The sequence below is a fragment of the Phodopus roborovskii genome, unplaced genomic scaffold (genome assembly GCF_943737965.1).
Source record: "Phodopus roborovskii unplaced genomic scaffold, PHOROB, whole genome shotgun sequence".
Taxonomy (NCBI): domain Eukaryota; kingdom Metazoa; phylum Chordata; class Mammalia; order Rodentia; family Cricetidae; genus Phodopus; species Phodopus roborovskii.
This window is the reverse complement of record NW_026126485.1, coordinates 3,610,726-3,631,389: the sequence shown is the minus strand read 5'-3', so window position 1 is coordinate 3,631,389 and position 20,664 is coordinate 3,610,726. Positions and strand designations below refer to the sequence as shown.

The window sequence follows — 20,664 nt, the reverse complement described above, 5'->3', positions numbered from 1 at the left end:
CAAATGGATGATAAGGTTCAATCTTTAGGTTAAAATAGACATCAGTTATTAAATGGGTATCTAATAAATGTTAGCTTTCTTTCTATGTCCCAGATTACTATTTTCGATTCAATAGTTTTTACTCCCTTCCATAGATGCGTGCTTACAGGTGAAGCAGAGATTGTTGCCTCTTGTTGGGATGTGTAGTAGATGTCTACGTTAGGAGACTTTTCTGAAGTTAGTCCCTTCTCATCCCTGTGTCCATATAGGAAAGGACGCGAGATGAATATCTTAATTTTCCACTTCTTAAGATTTATTGGTTGTCAGTGTACATTAGCTTTTATTGATCTTTTTTAACTTGTTTGAGCCTATTCTATTCTAGTATGTGTGCCTAAGGATTGAACTTAGGTCATTAGACATGCCACCGTGAACCTATACCCACTGAGCCATCTTGCTCACCTTAGGTTTTGTGTTTGTTTTTGAGAGCCTTTTGCTGTGCAGACCATGCTAGTTATGAACTCATGTTCATCCTGTCTCAGCTTCCTGAGTGCTGTGAAACCTGGCTTAAAATTTGTTTTTCATCTTATACACAGAAGCATAAGGATTGTGCATGACTGGTATACCATGTGATGTTTCAATATGTGTATTTACTGTGTTTAACATTTAAATCGGGGCAAACATTGACATTTGTAATTTGTTGCACTTAAGTAACATGTTAAGTAGAAGAACATAATTTTATAATTTGTCATTTTCCTTATATTTTAAAAATATTTAGGGGTTGAAATCATCTTTACCAGATTATAGAGCTGCCACCTACATGATAATCTGTCAGATTTCTGTGAAAGTAACGATGGAAGATACCTTTGTGAACTCACTGGCATCTCAGCTCATCAGAACATTGACCAAGGTTCCTTCTCAGGTCAAAGATGGATTGGGTTGCCTGATAATTCTCTTACAGCGACAGAAGCCAGAAGCACTTGGGAAAAAGTATGTATTGTTTTATAGTGGGAGGCTAGTGAAGTTGTTTTGAATAATTTTTGGTAAGATATACTGCTTTTTAAATTGCTACTTGTCTAATTTGTTGCTATCACGTATGCTTGCTCTTTACAGACCATTTCCTCACTTGTGTGGTGTTCCGGACCTTATAGAGCTACTTCACGGGATCTCTGAAAACTATGATGTCAGTCCTCTTCTGCGCTACATGCTTCCCCATCTGGTTGCCTCCATTGTTCAGCACATTGCGGGTATGTGATTTGCATTTGGACCTAAAAGCTTCCTAAGTTTCAACTATCTTCAAATAGGACAGGTACTTTAAACTATTTAAAAATTCTTCTATTCAATTGTTTCTATATAACTTGTCCATTAAGTGAGAAATCTTTAGGGTTGGACAGATTCACTGAAGGGGGAGGGCCATCATTCTGAGAAATGTCTCAGAATTGTGTTCTTTACATAGGCTTTGTAAAGTAAACCTTTGCTTCCCATCTAGATACCTTAAGTGTCTAGATGATCCCCAGTGTTTCATTCACAGTAAATATCCAGCTTCCAGAAAGTAAGCCAAGAAGATTTCATACATAAAAATCTAAATTATGAAAGAAAATGATAATTTACATTATTTCTCTTTGCTTCATTAAACAAAAGAAAGTAAATATTTAGTTCTGCTTAGAGAATACTAACAAAACATCTCTAAATTATGTTAAATTTGATGGATACTAAGAAAAGCATCTCTAAAATTATGTTGAGTCTGTTATAAAAAGGTTTGTGCCACCAAGGCTTGACTTAAAGCTTTCATTCCCGTAAAGTCTCAGAGATGGCATCCTTGGTTTAGTCCAGAGGCACTGACATGAACATGAAGCCTGCTCTCAGAGACCTAGGTTATAGCCCAACTTCACTAACTTTAGTGTGGTCTGGGAAAACTATAATTTCTGCACTTTTGTTTTGTTCTTGATACCTGTGTGGTAATTATGGTTATTATAAGTATAGAGAATTTCACGTGAAAGACGAATGAGTGCACAAACACAAAAATGGCTTGAAAACTGTACATTACTCAGTAGATGAAGTGGGCATATGAATATATGTAAAAGGAGGCTGGGAGAGACTCAGCAGTTAAGAACTCATACTGCCCTTTTGTAGTATCCCGGTTAAGTCCCCAGCACCCACACTGGACAGTTCATAGCTCTCTCTGACTTCCAATTCTGTAGAGAGCTGCCAAGTGCTGCGCCTTAAAGATGGCGCTGGCTTCTGTCCTCCACCTTCCTGATAGTGAGTGCTCTCTGTATTAAACAATTCCATATTTGGCTAAAAGCTGAGAATCTGGCTTGCTTCTGTGTATGTGGACCTGTCTGTTTTTGTTTTTCACCGCATGGCATTCTGGGGTTGACTGTCCAAGGGCTTTTAAGCTGTGGGCTGGGCTACCCTGGGGTCAGAAGATTATACAAGGTTCCTGAATAAACTGCTTAAAAAAGAGTCTGGGGGTTGTGTTTTCTTTGCTGGTCAAAGTAGACATGACACAGTTCCAGGGATCTGATGTCCTCTGGCCTCCATAGGCATCTGCATATATCTTGTACACATAAGTTCAATGCAAGCACATAGTCATCTACATAAATAAACAAACACTTTTTTAAGAGGTAATTGGTAAGAAGCTAGATATATTAGCATATGTTTTTAAGTTATTAATAGAAAAGTTTTCTGCTGTAAGTAAATTTAATCATAGCATACCCAAAAAGAATATCCCTAACTCAGCTTTCATCTGTGTACATATTAAGGAGAAGAAACTGAAGGGACTGACGGTCAGATCTACAAGAGACACTTAGAAGCAATACTTAGAAAAATACCACTGACAAACAACTTAGATCACCTACTGGCTAGGTAAGGTTGCTGTTAACATGCTTCTTTCTTATTTGCATATTTATGACTAAGTATTCATTTCAGGATTCATCAGTAGTTTTCTAGTTCTCTTTTTAATGTATTTTGTTTGCACTGTCTGTATCATTTCACTAATTTGGGGGTATTGAATCTAACACTGACAGCAAAAAATGCAAAAGTAAACCTTGATTGTCTTTAATGCTTATAGAAGAAAATGAGAGGATAGTAGCCCAGCTAAATTTGAGTTGTAACTAAGATTACAGGTGTTTAAATTTTTCTATTAATAAATGGGCCACAGTGCCTGAAATAGTGCATCAAAGCTGATACTTAGTAAATGTTGTTCAGAGTCTTAATATTTAGAGTAGGTATGCAGTGCAGATTATTTCCTCCTTTTCTCTGAAAGCTATTTCTGTCTCCCCCTTTCCATTTCCTATTTGATTGACACTTTGATGTGATGAATAGTGTTTAGGTATTGCAGTTAGACATAGGTTGGAATCTGGCTGAACACCACTTCAGTTGGAACAGAAGCTTTGGGAGTCAGTCCTTTTGGACCTGTTTTTGCCAGTGTGTTAGGTGAGAAAGCAGCCTGTCTGCAGGTGTGCCTCATTTGTATGCATGGAGGCTTAGTTTACGCGCTGCAATCAGAATGGCCTTTCAAATTTACAGCCCTCCTCCATTCTTTCTGGCATAGAAAGGGTTGCTACACGTTTGATTTCTGTTTGTTGTTTCATTTGACCTCAGGCAATTTGGAAGCTTTCTTATGCCCTAGTTTGTTTGTTTGTTTGTTTGTTTTTGTTTTGTTTTCCATCAGCAAAATCAACAAAATTTCTTTCCTATGGAGGTGTGATAATTAGAGATATGATTTGTAAAGCACTTAGTACATAGCAGGGATTCCATGAATGATAACACATGCCTGCTGGTGTTCTTTCTTTTGCAGCCTTCTTTTTGAAGAGTATATTTCATACAGTTCCCAGGAGGAAACCCATGCTAGTGAAGTAGCTGTGCTTAATGAGCAGTTCCTTCCACTTATCAGACTCTTAGAAAGCAAGTAAGTTGGGGGGGGGGGTGTTCATCTTCAGAGATGATCTGTTCTGCAAAGGAGAACTTGCAAGTCTTAAAGTGATGAATTGCAGATACTTTTTCTTACTTTTCTCTTTTCTGAAAAGGATAGTATATATAGAATGAGATATATGGAAAGACAAAAGGAAGTAGAGGTTGTGGAGGGTCTGTAGTCAGTATAATTTTTGTAAACTAGAAATTTTTATTGTCTTCATATTGACTGTTGGGTCTGGGGACATGCAAATAACAGAAGACAGGCCACTGAAGCCTATGAAACCAGAGGCAAACTTTATTCCCAAAATCACCTCTGGGCACAAAAAGATTACCAGCTAGTTGAAACCACAATCAGAGTTCAGGCTTCTGAAACTGGTTGTGGGAATGGTTTTGGGCCCCCTTTTTTATGGTAAGAAGTAAGTATCAGGCATGGAAAAAGAAATTTTACAATCTTGAGGTAAAGCTTAGAGTCACATGACATTGGCTTAATGGTGTTTGCAGAAGCCTGCAGCTTTTCTGGCACAACTGTTCTCCCCATAGCTTGGAAAGACACAAAACAATGCAAGGCAGACACTCACATGGGAACAACTATTAAACATTAACTTTGGTCCATGGGCTGTAAGGGGCAGGGAGGTTATCATTAGAAGTTAACCCCTGGCTGCTGACAGAGATGCTGGCTGTAAGGCAAAAAGCCATTGCTAAAAGTTAACAAAGCTGCTAGCTGCCAGTTCTTATTTCTCTAAGTTTATAATTTTATATTCCTATATTTCTAGACCCTTCAGTGACAGACTTGATCAATATTTTCCTTTATGTATGGTATGTGTTTTGTTCATGTGGTATTAGCTTTATCAAGAATACTGAATGAACTGTAATTCCTTCCTAGGTACCCCAGAACTTTAGATGTTGTATTAGAGGAACACCTGAAAGAAATTACAGGCCTTAAAAAGCAGGAGCTTTTCCATCAGTTTATCTCTCTGTCTACAAGTGGAGGGAAGTATCAGGTAGGTTGTCCTTTCCCAGCACTGCTAAGACCGGAAATGGTATTGTGGTTATCTGAAGAGTACTTGGCAGTCATTTCCTGCTTCCCTGCAGCTTTGAAAAACATCAGAGAGCTGAGGATTTATACAGTTTGTGTAGTTACTAGAAACAGAGCTCTGGGGCAAGAATCATAACTGAAGAAAAATGTAATATTCAGAAAGCATTGGGAATTTCATATGATGTTGGTTGTCACCAATGAGTGGCTTCACAGGCTTCTAGTCTGCCTTGTCACTCAAGGTGTGCACTTACCAGTGCAGGAGCCTGCAGTCACATGATCATGACTGTGACAAATCTTAAGACATTTTCTGGTGATTCAAGCATAAATACTAAGAAATCAGTTCTTATCATTAGCCTTGAAAATGAATATTGTAAAGGTAAATGCCCTTTTTTCTCCTCTGACACTGGGCTATTTTAGTGGTGTTGCATTTCCAAATTGAGTAGATGGGTAGATGTCCTTTGTAGTTTGATCTCATAAGCTGTCACCAGTTCAAGCATCTCTTTGTGATTTTTCTGGATTGCACTGTCTTCAGTGAGGTACCAATTTAGTACTGTCACTTATCATATCATAAAAAGTACTATTACTTTATGATGCTATTTCACTAAACTGAACCCATTCATCCATCCACACAAATACACACAACACACCATGTACAACATGTATGTTTTCATGTGTTGTAACTCATACTGTTTGTAGAGATGAACTTACTTTCTGTCTCTACATTTAGATGGTTGTTGCATAGTATATTGGGCAGTGTAAGGTGTTTTCTGTTTTCATTTTAGGTTAATGTTACACAGATTAGGTGAAATGATTTAATTGTCATGTTGGACTTAGTTTTTAGAAGACTCTGACACATCTTTGATGCTCAGTTTGAATCATCCCCTGGCTCCTGTGAGACTTCTGGCCATTAACTACCTGAAGACTGTCATGAAAACAGCAAAGGTTTGTGTTAGCCTTTACTTTCCATCTTTCCCCCTTATAATGACCAACCTAATTCTACAGTAAGAAATTGGAATTTCCATCAATAATTTATATTGGATAATTACAGATAAGTCAAATTTTTACTGTTTTTACTTCTTTCAAAATATCCACCTTGTTGAGTTTTGGGTTTGTTTTTGTTTTATATTGTTATCTTTTAAAGGTCATAGTTAATTTTTAAAATTACATTATTTATTTATTTGTGCTTGTGTATGTATACAAAGTGTTTGCACAGAGGTCAGAGAAAAATTTGTGGGTCAGAGAACTACCATGTGAGTATGGGAGATTAAACTCAAATTATCAGGTGTGGTGGCAAGGGTCTTCACCCATAGAGCCATCATCTCACTGGCCCATCATCTTTCTCTGGGCTCTTTATTTTAGCAAGGTCAACTCCTTAATTTAAAAGATGGCGTTTAGATTGTACATGTTGTGTTCAGGAGACTGGTTCTGATTTGTTGTGCTCTCAGAGCTGGGCCACGTCTTCACACTGCTGTTCCCAGGTGTCTTTTCCAGTGGAAAAGCTTGTGAGCCTTGTTGTAGTTGCTAATTTGCCTTTCTCTTACTCAGGAGGGCATTGATGAGACTTTCATTAAAGAAGCTATTTTAACCCGATTGGGTGATGATAACATAGATGTCATTTTGTCGGCTCTGAGTGCTTTTGAGGTGAGTAAATGCGTTCTGTGTGTGTGCAAATTTTGTTTGTAAATACTTAGTTTTTCTCATATGATGTTTGACTCTAAGAAATTAATTCATTGAGAGTAGTTTGGTGATGAGTCTCAAAGGCGTAGCCAGACTACACAGTTGCTGGCTAAGGAAGTACTGCAGAACGGAAATGTACTTTGTGAGTTCTTGTATTGTTGTAAGAACTTTGTGTCAGCAGGTAAAAGAAATCCTAAAAGAGAAATGTTCTCATAGAAAAGACATTCTACTGGGATTCTTTGGCAAAATTCTTTACAATTAATAAAAAAAAAAAATTTTCCAATTTTATTTTTAGAAACACAATTTGGCAAGTAAATATTTACTTGTGTTTTCCCCCCACAGATTTTCCAGCAACACTTCAGTGTAGAGGAGACCATTTCACATCTTCTGAATCTCTTCCAGAGGGCAGAACTTTCAAAGAATAAGGGATGGTATGTGCTTGTTCTCCTGTGTTCATGCTGTGTGATAAGGGATGGTATGTGCTTGTTCTGTGTTCATACACTGTGTGTCAGTGAAACTCTCAAGTTCACACTGCTTTTCTTCCTTTTTGATGAAGGACTTTAATAACTTAGTGATTGACTGTTCAGCATTGTAGGAGAGAGCTTTAAAAAAGATTGTGTGTGTGTGTGTGTGTGTGTGTGTGTGTGTGTGTGTGTGTGTGTGTGTACATATGCCATTGCATATGCTTGGAGAACAGAGGACAATTTTGTGGTGTCGGTTCTGTGTGGGTGCATCTGAATCTCCACTGTCTAGTGGGACTGAGATAATCTGATGTAATGTATTTTGTTACAGGTAAGGTTTTTGGTTTTGTTTTTTAAGATACCTGATAGAACAACATTATTGGCTAGATAACTCCTTTATTGGCATGGATTTGAGGGTGTGTCCTGGTGCTCTCTGAGCAATATTTTTGGTTAGGAGAGCAGGCAAGCTATTGCCAGTTGAGCCAGAACAGTGTAATATCTGCTGACTTGAAGTCTCTGAAACAAATGTGCTGTTATGTCTTCCAGGTACAGGGTGCTTGAGCTAGCAGCAAACATTCTAATTAAAGAAGAGGTACTGAGTAAAAATGATCAGTTGTCAAATCAGGTGGCAGTCCAATTGTTGCCTTTTATGGTCATTACTAATGATGACATAGAGTCTCCTGATATGAAAATTGCTGTGCATTTGTCTAAATCAGGAATCTGCTCTCTGCATCCTCTATTAAGAGGCTGGAAAGAAGGTAAGAAAGCCAGTTATTAGATAAAACAGGTATCTATTTTATAAAGAAGATAAATCAGTTAAAATTTGGCTCTTTGCTGTTTGCAGTTATATTTGTTATATGTCTGCATGATATTTTTATTTTTACTAAGTGTCTCAAAGACAAATTCAGACTTGGATTAAAAAGGAAAATAGAAAGCAAGGCTTTGAAGAGAACTAGTAAGAATTTTGTCTAAATTTAGCTAATTCTTTATATGAATGCGACTGATATATAGCTGTCTGTGTTTAAATTTTATAGCTCTTGAAAATATTATTAAAAGCAGAAAGTCAAGAGAAATAATTGGTGTAGGAAATCAGAAGATGGTCCAGTTACTGGCCAGCAATATAAGTTCAGGAGACCACTCTTCGATGCTGAAGCTGGTAGGTGTGCTGTCCACCTGTACGCTGTGCTTTCCTCTCATGCTCATTAGGTGCCCAATTCTGCCCTACCAGACTTTTTTTCTGTCTTTTTGTTGTTGTTACATTCTTTTGGCTTGTTTGTTTGTTTTTCGAGACAGGGTTTCTCTGTGTGTAGCTTTGGCTGCCCTGGAACTCACTCTGTAGACTAGACTGGTCTCAAACTCACAGAGATCTGCCTGTTTCTGCCTCCCAAGTGCTGGAACTAAAGGTGTGCACCACTACCTCCTGGCATTGTTGTTCTATTCTTAAACAACTGTTTTACTTTGAACAAATACAAAGGTAGTTTTGGGTATTCCTTTGAGGGCCATGGCCTAGAGTTACAGTTTAAGCTGACCTGGAACTCAATATGTAGCCCAGGCTAATCTTGAATTCCCGATCTTCCTGCCTCAATCTCCCAAGTGCTGGGATTATAAACTTGTACAGCCACTAATTTAGCAGTTCTACAGATTACTGTTTACTACATTTTTTGAACTAGTGAGAAACTCTGTTCTTTTTAATCTTTATTTTTCCTCATTTATATATAAAATATTAAAGTCTTTTCATTGTTAATGTAGCAAAATGAAATTAAAAGAAAATACTTTTGTAAACCTTTTAATGGTATTAGGTGTCTTGATTTATTGATTTTTGTTGCTGTTTGTATTTTTAGTATGTGGTTTAAATGCATTAACTTGTCAAGTGTATTTATGTACGTTATAATTTCTAAGTGTTTGCATAATTACTTAGTAATCAATGTCTACTGCTTTTTAAAAGTCTGTTTGCTGTCTTCATGTTATACATGATGCATAGATAGGCCTGCAACAGATAGAAAAGTTTGTTCTGGGAAGATCATGACTAACAGTAATGGAGTGTCTTCATTTCCCAAGGTGGAAGAGTTAGTAAGTGCTGGAGAAAAGGAGTCCTACAACCTGAAGCAGAAAGTGTCAGTTCACGTGACTGTGTCTGCACTTATCGCTTGCTGTTCATCATTTAAAGAGACCTGCTTTGAGTTTGCTGTACGGGTGTTCAGTTTGTTGCAGAAAAAAGTAAAGAAGCTCAAGAGCATCATCACCGTTGTGGTAAGGAGTCGATATCTGGAGAAAACTGAGTACTGAGTGAAGTTCACTGTGGCCTGTTGATCCCGGCAGAGCTGAAGCCCCGAAGCTGAGCTCTTGTGTCTGGATCTAGCTTGGGGAGTAGGAAGCAGTGATAGCAGTGGGTTTTAGACAAGGCACTCTCTTGCTTTTTTATTCAAATGACAAGATTTCAAAGTTGGAAGGTTTTCTGCCAGGTCATTATCCAAGTTCCACTCATAATTACTCTGGTAATGACAAACTCACTTCCAGAGTTAGTGCTCGAACAAAACGTGTTGGAGTATTAATTGAAAGCATAGTCTGTATATTTATTTGTGTTTATTTTGTGTGCATTGGTGTCTTGCCTGTGTGTATGTGTGAGGATGTCAGACTTGGAATTACAGACAGTTGTGAGCTGCCATGTGGGTGCTGGGAAAGGAACCCAGGTGTTCTAGAAAAGCAGTCAGTTATCTTAACTTCTAAGCCATCTCTCCAGCCCCCTGTGCACTTGAAGTTGTTGAGTGTTCTGCTAGGTCTGGCTGTCCTGCCGTTGTCTCTGACAGTGTTACTAAAAGTCATGTTTCCATTTGTATCTAGTGCCCTGTTTTGAGTTAAAAGATTGTTTTAGTCTCAGCTGTTTGCAGCAGTATTTTTATTTTATTTATCTTCTAAGCTTCAAAGGGGGCTGCCCATTACAGGATTTGCTAAGTGAATTACGATTTCTTCATATTTATGTATACTCTTAGGATTTTTATAAATTCTAATTGTAGTCATTGCTAGCTAAAATGTGAGCTTAGCACGCTTCTTCATACTTTAAAAAGTGGCCCAAATGAGCCCCTCGTAATGTCTGATTGTCTTCTGTAAGGTGCAGTAACTGGAGCTATTATTTGTCCTTGGTGTTAGCAGTATAGAGCAGCAGTGTGTAGGTGTTGGGTTGTTCCACGTTGCCCTGTTAATGCCCTTTCTGAGGACTAAGCACCTTTTCAGCTGTAGCAGCATATCCATCCATGTACACTTGCAAACAATCTATATGTCATTGTTAATTCACTCTCCCTATTAGGATGCACAATCTATGCATAGAGCATGTTCGGAACTTCCAGGATGTGCTAGTTTCTGTTTCCATTAATGTTTCAGGAAATCCCCTCAGAGTGGCACCTGGAACTGATGCTGAACAGAGGATTGCCAGAGGAGCTATGGGTGCATTATGTACAGCAGCTCCGCAGTGCCCAGAGGATTGCTGTGGAGGACTCTGTTTTACTTGTCTTTTCCCTGAAATGTTTTATTTTTGCACTGAAGGCTCCAAAGTCTTTTCCTACAGGTAAGGCATGGTCATAAATCTTTAAATGTGATGCAACACTGAGTTCTTAAGTCCATAGTTCACCTTCACTTGAATGAAAAGCTCCCCTAGCATGACTATGTAGGTTTACTTATTGCTTCTCTTTGTCACCATGTCTCTGCAGGTGCCACATGGTGGAATCCTGAGCAGCTAGATGATGACAGCAGACACTACCTGCACTTGCTCATTGGTGTCTTTGAAATGCTGCTTGAGGTTTCTGACGCCATGCATTTCAGGGTTCTGATGAGGCTTATAATGAAGGTATTTGGTGCTCTGCTCACAGGCATTTATTTCTGCTGTAGGTAGTGTAGGTTATTTTACTACTACAGTTCTAATACTAATGGAAGTATATTTCGTAGCAGTGAAGAGTGTGTGCTGATAAACATTCCTTCCAAAGTAGTATAGTAATCACCTCCAGGCAGCACATTGAGTAGAGCGTAACACTGCAGTATTTCTATTGATGGGCTAGTGTGTTTAAGAATCAAAGCAACGGTCTGGAGAGCTCTCAGGTTAAGAGCACTGGCTACTCTTCCAGTGGTCCTGAGTTCAATTCCCAGCAACCATATGATGTTCACAATTGTCTGTAATGAGGCCTGGTGCCCTCTTCTGGCCTGTAGGCATACGTGCAGACAGAATATCTTACACATGGTAAATAAATAAATCTTTAAAAAAAAAAAAAAATCAAGCAGCCCAGTTTGCATTTTAAATGCCATTTATAGCTGAGGAAAACTGGCTAAGTGCTCAAAGATGATATTCAGGAGACACAGATTTACTCGTGAAACTTATCCTGGGTTTTGTTACCTCCATTCTTTGAGCAGCGTGTTCTTGCCTTGTCTGACTCGCTCTTTCCATGGCAATTAGCATTGCTGGCATTGCTCATACCTTTTTTGGTAAAGTTTCCCAGGGCCCGTTCTTGCCTTTGTTTTTAATTAGTTCCCTGTCTTTTGTTCATTGTTTTCAAGTACAAGGTTATAGTAAGGCTTCTTAAATATCATTCTTCAGTGTCATCTTTCTAAATGGTTAAAATTTCAAATATTGAAGAAGTGATGCAACAAGGCACATCATTAAATCACTCATGTCTTGTTGTTGTACATTAATGAAAAGATCTCTGAGTGGTTTATCTGGGCAAGAATTAGACTTCACTTTGTTTTGCTTTCTTTTGATTAGGTGCATCTACAAGATGTTCTTCAGTTGTTCAGGTTCTTTTCTGTTTTGTGGACCTATGGTTCTAGCCTTTCAAATCCACTTAACTGCACTGTGAAGTCAGAGCTGCAGACTCAGGCTCTTTACATAGGCTCTGTGATGCTTTCTTCTCAGAATACACAGTATAAACAAAAGCTGGCATCTACTACATCTCCAGGTATGGCAAATTATATTTCATTTTTAAATTAGTACATTGTAGACATATAGTATATGGGGAAGTATAGCATATACTCTTAATTAGTTGTATAGAAATAACATAATTTTTTAAAATAATTGACTGTGTGTGGGAGATGGTGCTGAGGGTGAAGGCACTTGCTACCAAGACTTACAATAACTTGAGTTTAATCCCGGCCCACATGATGGAAGGAGAGAACTGACCCCTGAAAGTAGTCCTCTGACCACTACACTCAGCACATTAGTGACCACACACTACCACATATAGATACAGAAAGTACCTTTATTTTTATTTATTCATTAAAAAAATGTAACTTTAAAATGTAATTAAAAATTTACATAAAAAGCTGGGTGTGGTGGCACATGCCTTTGATCCCATCACTGTGGAGGCAGAGGCAGATGGATCTCTGAGTTCAAGGCCAGCCTGATCTAAAGAGCAAGTTCCAGAACACCCTGGTCTACACAGATAAGGCATACATATTTGTTTAGAACTCAGCATTTGAACTTTCCAGCTTGATACACATTTTCCATCCTTTGTATCAGAGGTAGTGGGTAGCCCCTACATAGTGTATATCACTCCACAAATAGCAGGGCTGAAGACTTCACTCATTCACTAGTGTTACTATTACAGGCTTGCTGCTGCTCTTGTTCTCTTGTGATCTGTCTCTTCCCCTGCATAAGTACTTCTGAACTTCTGCTGTCTAGACTATTCCAGAACTTCTCAGAACAATGGGGAAATGTACTTGTTCCATTTAGAAGCTTAAATCCTGACAGTAGAGGCTTCTTAGGATATCACTAGTCGTCACTGGGAGTATGTTCTGCTTCTAGACATTTCTGCGTGTGAGGAGTCCAGGAAATACTAGCTGGCATCTTTTTGCTTTGTTCTTTGTTTGAAGTGGGATCTTTCAGGCTGTCCTTATCATTCAGGCTGTCTTAGAACTCACGAGTAGCTCAGGCTTGTCCTCACACCTACAATAGTTCCTCTTTTGTCTCGGCCCTCCCAAGAGCTGAGATGATAGTTGTGAGCCACCACAGCCAGCTTTGTTTTAATATACTTACAAAAGTGTTACAACATTCAGAAGTAAGGTACAGAAAGTACTGTAAGAGTTGGAGAGATGGTTCAGTTGTTAAAGGACACTTGTTGCTCTTGCAGAGGATCCATGTTTAGTTATCAGCCACATGGTGGCTCATAACTGCCTATAATTCCTGTTCCAGTGGATCTGACACCCTCTTCGCCTATGGGTACCAGGCATGCACATATTGCATATACAAAAATATGAAGGCAAAATACTCATACACATAAAATAAGTAATAAGTCTAGAAAAATAGTGAAATATGCTTTTGATGCAAATAAGATTAATTGGGAGAATTGTGTCATATACATTGTTTAAATGTAAAGACATTCCAAAAAGCTGTTTTTTTTTTTTTGTTTTTTTTTTTTTTTCTTTTTCTTTTTTCTTCTTTTTTTTTTTTTCTCAAAACAGGGTTTCCCTGTGTAGCTTTGGAGCCTGTCCTGGAACTAGTTCTTGTAGCTCACAAAGATCCACCTGCCTGTCTCCCGAATGCTAGGATGACTGCTAGGATTAAAGGCATGCACCCCCACCACCTGGCAGAAGCTGTTCTCTTAAGTGGCATAGATTTAACATATTTTGGGCTCTAGAACTTGATTCAGATATGGTGCCCTTTGTAATAGCACTTTGAATGTCTTAAGATTGGAAATTTTTATAAGTTCTGCTTCACTATACAGGGAAATTGGCTTGAAACTGCCTCTTGAATGAATTTTAATTTTTCCGCTATTTGCTTCTGGCTTTGTTTTATAAATTGACCTTGGTGCAACTGATTTATTGCTTTCATAGTATAAGTGTTAGAAATAAAGCATGAGGAACCTTGGCAGATTCCATAGCAGGTGAGGGTGACCGAGGCAGGTCGTGGGGAACACAATGAGGATGAGGACAAACATGCCAGCCAGAGGAGAGCTTAAGTGAGAAGTTTTATTAGAAAAGGAAAGGGGAGGGGAGAGAGAAAAGAGGTAAAGAGACAGAGAGGACAAAAGAGAAGACAGGGAAAGTCCTGTCTGCCCCAGGGGAACAGCAGGAAAGAGAACAGAAAGAGCATAAGTGGCTGGAGGTCTGTTTTTTAAAGCGTCCTTTGCACCTGGAGTGACCAGGGTACTCTGCGTAAGTTTTTCTGCCAGGTGACAGAGACAGGCCAGCATAATGCCTGAATCCTTACAGTAAGAGATTTATAGGCAAGTCTGAAAGCTTGCCTAGCTCCTCCTCGAATTCTAGAAGTGGAATATTCACATTGATCATTTTTCTTTCCTTTTTTTTTTTTTTTTTTTTTTTTTTTTTTTTGATGTGTTTTGGTTTTCTTTTGTTTTTCAAGAGAGGGTTTCTCTGCATAGCTTTGTAGACCCGGCTGGCCTTGAACTCATGGAGATCTGCCTGCCTCTGCCTCCTGCCCGAGTGCTGGGTTTAAAGGCGTGTGTCACCACTGCCTGACCACATTGATCATTTCTATTCATGTAACATGAAAGGGATGTTGATAGCTTTTTATCCTAAATACAGGCTTGTTTATTGAAACAGGGTTCCACTTTATATCCCTGGCTGTCCTGGTACTTAACTGTGGTAGCACAAGCTGGCCTTGAAATTTCACAGCAGTCTTTCTACCTTTACCATGAAGATGTTATGATTATAAGTGTGGGCCAATGCCTGACTAATACATCTTTTAAAAACCCAGTGTAGTTGGTGTCATAATAGCCATCTTGTTTGTGCTGTTAAATAGAGCAGTGTGGTGATATCTTTAAGAATTCCTTTTACAGAGCAGTATATAAAATGAGAAGTTTCCAGATTTGTTCCCAAAAACTAGCATAGCATTGGAAGCTTGTGTGTAGAACAACACAACCACAGGTCTTTACAGTCTGTGAATGGTGCTCTGTAAGAATCCTGCACAAGGTTTTAAATTGGAAACATCTTCCAGATAGCATTTATATGTAAAATACAACATCGGTTTAATATAAAGAACTCTGTGTTGAAGGGGAAACCTCTAAGAATGTCCAAAAATCTGAAAAGGTATTAGACAAAACAGATAAATTCTTCTTGTTCAAAGGGCAGCAAAATAAAAGAACAGAAAAATATTCCTTGCCTGGGTGTTGGTGCATACCTATAGTCCCAGCACTTGGGAGGCAGAGGCAGGCAAAGCTTTGTGAGTTCAAAGCCAGCCTGGTTGTACAATCCAGGATAGCTAGGGCTACAAGAGAAAACCTGTCTCGGAAACACAAAAACTATTTAGTTATTAAAAAACAATAATAATCCTCATATCAAAAGCTAGCAGTTTTACCTCACAGTTACATTTGAGGTGAGGGACCACTCTTGGTAAACTCACTACTGTGAATTTGCTGACAGGAATAGGTAAATTTTAGATGTGTATGGAATGAGTGGATGGTACTGATACCCTCCTAGCCCTGGAATGGTTTTGTGGATGTTAAGATGGACTAACCATTACAAAATCTAATGCCATCCTCATTTCTTGTACAGAATCCCACCTAAAATAAAATGTAGCTGGCATTATAAGAAAACAGAATGCGTATGATCTCACTCTAAATACAGAGATTGATAACTTTTTTTAATGTTTTCAGAGTGGGCAGTACCTTTCCAAAACAAAAGTAGTAAAGTTTTTATAGACCAACCTCAGTATATGGATTATATTGCAGCCTTATCTCAAGGAAGAAAACAATAAAAACCCCAGCCAATCAAACAATAACCCTAGAAGGAAAAATATATATATAAATTGTAAGGTTTCTGCACTAAAAATAGAGTAAAGTATCAGGGAGCTAGCTTTGTTTGGCTAATGCCTGTAATCCTAGCACTTAGAAAGTAGAGGCAGAAGGATCTGAGGTTTCAGGCCAGTCTGGGCTACATAGCAAGACTTTGTTTCAAAGGAACAACCCCACACCAATCAGCAGTGATTTAAGTATTTGCAAAGCACCCATATAAACACTGGGTAACTTCCTACTGCTCCTAAGGCAGAAATAGATTTGGGAGCTGTTGCAACATTGTTCTGAAATCACTTAACCTTCACTACCATTTGATATCTTAAAAGTAAAGATACAATTTAGCTGGTTGGTGGTGTGGGGCACACCTTTAATCCTAGCACTCATCCTGGTACTTGGGAGGCAGAGGCAGATGGATCTCTGTGAGTTTGAGGCCAGCCTGGTTTACAGGAGCTAGTTCCAGGACAGGCTCCAAAGCTACATAGAGAAACCCTATCTCAAAAAACTAAAATCAAAAAAGTAAAGATACAATTTACATACGTGTGTACGTATTAGAGATGAAATGACAGTTGACAAAGAACAGATGTACTGGGCTCATTTGCATGCTCTGAGAAAACATGACCATTTTTCTGAAATGAGTAGTCAGTAAACAGTCTTCAGAGGAGGTAGTTTGAGAGTGATCTGCGTGCGTGTGTGCGTGCGTGTGTGCGTGTGTGTGCGCGTGTGTGTGTGGTGCAGGGTGGGAGTAGTGTCAGTGATAGTAAGTAGGCCAGATGCATGCTATGTGACTGAGCTATGCTCCCAGCCCCCAAAGGAAACCTGTGACCCTGTACCTTTGACACTGTCTTCTTCCCCCTTTGGTTTAGTGGTGCCATCTCTACTCCTCAATCTGGGAAGTCCTGTAAAAGAAGTCCGCAGAGCTGCTATTCAGTGTCTCCAGGCCCTCAGTGGAGTAGCCTCGAAGTTTCAACCAGTGATACAACACCTGGTTCCCAAGGCTGAAGAGATCACTTCAGACCCTGCTTATGTGGTTCAGGTAGACAGACTACTGTTAAAGGCGGTTGAGACAGAGGGACTGTGGAACAGAAATAGCCTGCTCCCTTCCTGTACCTTGTAGGAATTTGTGTGGACTAATCCACTAATTTAAAAATTTGTGTCAGCAACTGCAGTCTTTCTGCCATTTTTCAAAAGGTCACATATTACGTTTCAGTTCTGCTGTTCTTTCCTGCATGAAAGACTAACGCTCACCCTTCCACAGGGTGATGTTGATACTCTTCAGTTAGGACTTTATTTGAAGAGCAATTAAGAGATGTAAGCAGTGTCATGTCATTTGGGAAAGACTTCTATAATTAGAACAGGAGTTCTTAAACTTCCTTTTTCCCCTTTTAATGCAGTTTTCTTTTTTCTGATATCCTAGGATTTGGCTACATTATTTGATGAACTACACAGAGAAGAGAAACAGAGATCACATCAGAGGTTGTCTGAAACCCTGAGAAGCCTTCTTCACTACATTTATGGCTGCCCATCTTATGTTGCAAAAGACTTGATGAAAGTATGTCAAGATGTGAACAGTGAGGTATGAGCGATTTACCCAGGATGCAGTGGATTGGATGTTCTGTATGACTTTCCTGAGAAGTAACTGTCATATGAGGAAACAACTGTGTGCTCTCAGAGGGAGAAGTTCTTCACAATTTGGAAGGAAGAGTTATAGAGCAAAGAAGGATACAATATGCAAAAAGCACATATTATAAATGCCCATTCATTTTAAAATTAACTATGTTATCTCTCATCAGCTTTCAGATGTTTTCGTTTGTGCCCATGGTTCCCCCCCCCCCTTTTTTTTTAAACACTTTTTCCGTTGTTATTTTTTACATTCCAATTCCAGTTCCCCCTTGTTGTGTCCATGTTTTATTGTTTTGTTTGTTTTTTTTTTTGTTTTGTTTTTTGTTTTTGTTTTTTGTTTGGTTTGTTTTGATTTGATTTTGGTTTTCCACACAGGGTTTCTCTGCAGCTTTGGGACCTGTCTTGGAACTCACTCTGTAGACCAGGCTGGCCTTGAACTCACAGAGATCACCTGCCTCTGCCTCCTGAATACTAGGATTAAAGGTGTACATCACCACTGCCTGGCTTATGTCCATGTTTTAAGGAGAAATCCGCTACAAAGAATATTTGGAGTCTCTGAAATCAGAATTTTTTTTTTCTCATTTATAAAATACAGGGTTCGTGTATTTTCAGAAGGGAAAAGCACAGCCTCTGTTATGTCCTCAAGGAAGCCTGTGATGTGAAGGAAATGTCAGTTCTAACCAGGAGAATTTAAACTCCCTTCTTTCCACTGTCTTGAATGCCCCATATTCCCCATCACTCTTGACTGACCACAGATTCAGAAAATTTAAATGGGTACAATGGAATAAAAAATATTTGGATTATATATTTCTTTCAGTTATCAGCCCTGAGTTGTCACTGGCATCATTTATAAGTTGACAAACTTCTACAAAGGAGTAAATAGTGAATTTGGTTCACATTCCTACCTGTGAGGTTCATGTCTGGTTCAACCAGGCTCAAATTGCAAATGTTTGGGAGAGAAAATTTGTTTATAGTAAACAGGCAGGGTTTTTGTTTTGTTTTGTTTTCCCTTGTCCTTATATATTAAATAAGCGTGATTATTATAGTTAACTTCGAAGTGATTAAAAGTTTTTAGAAAGCTGTGACTAGATTACATGTGCACATTTTGCCATGTTATATGAAGGGCTTGAGTATACAGGGTTTTGTTTAAGGAGTGGCTCTGGACACTACTTTGTAGATATCAAGAAACAACTCTTGGGCTCTGTGGACCATCTTTCTTTGCAGTTGCTCAGATCTGCCAGTCTGAGGAGAATAGCCACAAAGGGAACGTAACTAGATGGTTATGGCTGTTGTCAGTGAACAAGTTAAAAAGGATAGGGCATCCACTGGATTTGTCATGATTTTCTGGCTTACAATTTAATTATTAAAGCTTTTATATACCTAATTTGAATTAATACTAATTATACCAAATTGGAAATGGTGGTTGAGGGAAATGCAGTACTTTAGCAACTGCTAAACTGTTGCTGTACTGATAATTCAGTTTGTAATTTCTGTTCTCAGAATGTCTTCAGCTCCAGTAAAGAATGTAGGGAACTGTCAGGTGAGCTGTCAGAGCAGACCTGAGCAAAACATGATCCTTGGTTACTACTAATAACCTTCTCTATCTTTAGACAGTGCTTGCCCAGCTGTTGCCTATGGCAGAGCAACTCCTAGAGAAGGTGGAGAAGGAGCCCACAGCCGTCCTGAAAGATGAGGCCATTGTTTTGCATCTCATTCTGGGAAAATACAATGAGTATTCGGCTTCACTTTTACATAAAGACTCAAAGAGTCTAGACCTGTTTATAAAGGCTGTGCACACAACAAAGGATCTTCACCCAGGAATGCCAACCATACAGATTACTGCTCTTGAAAAGGTCAGTGGCTTCTTTTAGAAACCCAAGCTTGATCATGCATGTAGAGAGTTGTAAGTTATTAATGGGTTGGGCATGCTTTTAAAGGCACAAGATAAAATTTACCTACTGTACAAAAGTTACATGCAGGGTGCAGATCATTAAAAAGAATTACATTTAAAAGCTGGTGAGGTGGCCCCACAGGTAAAGTTGCTTGCCACCCAAATCCAACAACTTGAATTTGATCATCAGAATCCATAGTGAAAGAGAACTGATTCCCAAAAGTGCTCTGACCTCAACATACATGCTTTACACACACAATAAATAGTCTTTTAAGCATCACATTTTTTTCTGCTCCTAGATTACAAAGCCATTTTTTGCAGCTATATCAGATGGGAAGGTACAGCAGAAGCTTCTGTGTGTGTTGTTTGACTTACTGGTGAACTGCAAAAACTCACACTGTGTTCAGACTGTTGGCAGTGTTTTTAAAGGGGTAAGTTGCAAACTTGTAACTTGTAAATGTTTGCTTTTTCCAGTTGACTGATTATACAACTATTGTGCATTTTACAGTGTTCCTATGGGGTCAGAAATGTTAACAAGATGCATAGAAAAGTATGTGCTCAAGAAGTATAAAACCCAAATCACATGTCTTCACCATTTTCCATTTTGTGTGTGGTGTGTGTGTGTGTCTTTGAAACTTTAAATTTTTCATAGATTATACAATGCATCTTTTTGTTGTTGTTGTTGTTGTTGTTGTTGTTGGGTTTTTTGTTTTGTTTTGCTTTTCGAGACAGGGTTTCTCTGTTTTGCTTTGGAGCCTTTCCAGGAACTTCCAGGCTGGCCTCGAACTCAGAGAGTTCCTCCTGCCTCTGCCTCCTGAGTGCTGGGATTAAAGGTGCGCCATCAACGCTCATCAGATTATACATTGCATCTTAATCATATCCACATCCTATTTCTTTTGACTCTCCTGCTGCCCCTGCCAATATATATTCTTTCCAGTTTCAAGCCCTCTTTTAAAAAAAGAACAGTCCACTGATTCCTGTTAGTTCTGCCCATGTGCAAATGGCTGTAGGGTCATACACTGGGGCATAGACAACCTGCTAGTGGCACCCTTTCTCAGAAGCCATCAGCTATCTGTCCTTATCCAGGCAAGGGGCCTCAGGAGCCCCTCCCCATTCATGCTGAATTTTTTTTTTTGTTTGTTTTGTTTTTTGTTTTTTGAGACAAGGTTTCTTTATGTAGCTTTGGCTGTCCTAGAACTCAATCTATACACCAGGCTGGCCTTGATCTCACAGAGATCCATCTCCCTCTGCCTCCTGAGTGCTGGGATTAAAGACATGTGCCTCTGCTGCCTGATCTTCATGCAGAAATTTTTCATGGGCATGATACTGTGCAGGTAACCACAGCTGCCATGA

The 20,664-nt window shown here is 38.9% G+C and overlaps 1 protein-coding gene across 1 annotated transcript in view; it reads left to right on the top strand.

Moving 5' to 3' along the window:
- Nucleotides 1–20,664, top strand: part of Heatr1 (HEAT repeat containing 1) — a 46,143-nt gene that overhangs the window by 7,035 nt on the left and 18,444 nt on the right. The window contains exons 7-24 of the mRNA XM_051194736.1: nucleotides 755–966; nucleotides 1,090–1,223; nucleotides 2,742–2,844; nucleotides 3,779–3,889; nucleotides 4,778–4,895; nucleotides 5,765–5,872; nucleotides 6,476–6,571; nucleotides 6,950–7,038; nucleotides 7,615–7,826; nucleotides 8,103–8,224; nucleotides 9,127–9,318; nucleotides 10,447–10,630; nucleotides 10,773–10,909; nucleotides 11,816–12,008; nucleotides 16,664–16,833; nucleotides 17,215–17,373; nucleotides 19,031–19,273; nucleotides 19,611–19,742. Coding sequence (XP_051050693.1) covers nucleotides 755–966; nucleotides 1,090–1,223; nucleotides 2,742–2,844; nucleotides 3,779–3,889; nucleotides 4,778–4,895; nucleotides 5,765–5,872; nucleotides 6,476–6,571; nucleotides 6,950–7,038; nucleotides 7,615–7,826; nucleotides 8,103–8,224; nucleotides 9,127–9,318; nucleotides 10,447–10,630; nucleotides 10,773–10,909; nucleotides 11,816–12,008; nucleotides 16,664–16,833; nucleotides 17,215–17,373; nucleotides 19,031–19,273; nucleotides 19,611–19,742 — 2,715 coding nt within the window. The remainder of the gene's footprint in view (nucleotides 1–754; nucleotides 967–1,089; nucleotides 1,224–2,741; nucleotides 2,845–3,778; nucleotides 3,890–4,777; nucleotides 4,896–5,764; nucleotides 5,873–6,475; nucleotides 6,572–6,949; nucleotides 7,039–7,614; nucleotides 7,827–8,102; nucleotides 8,225–9,126; nucleotides 9,319–10,446; nucleotides 10,631–10,772; nucleotides 10,910–11,815; nucleotides 12,009–16,663; nucleotides 16,834–17,214; nucleotides 17,374–19,030; nucleotides 19,274–19,610; nucleotides 19,743–20,664) is intronic.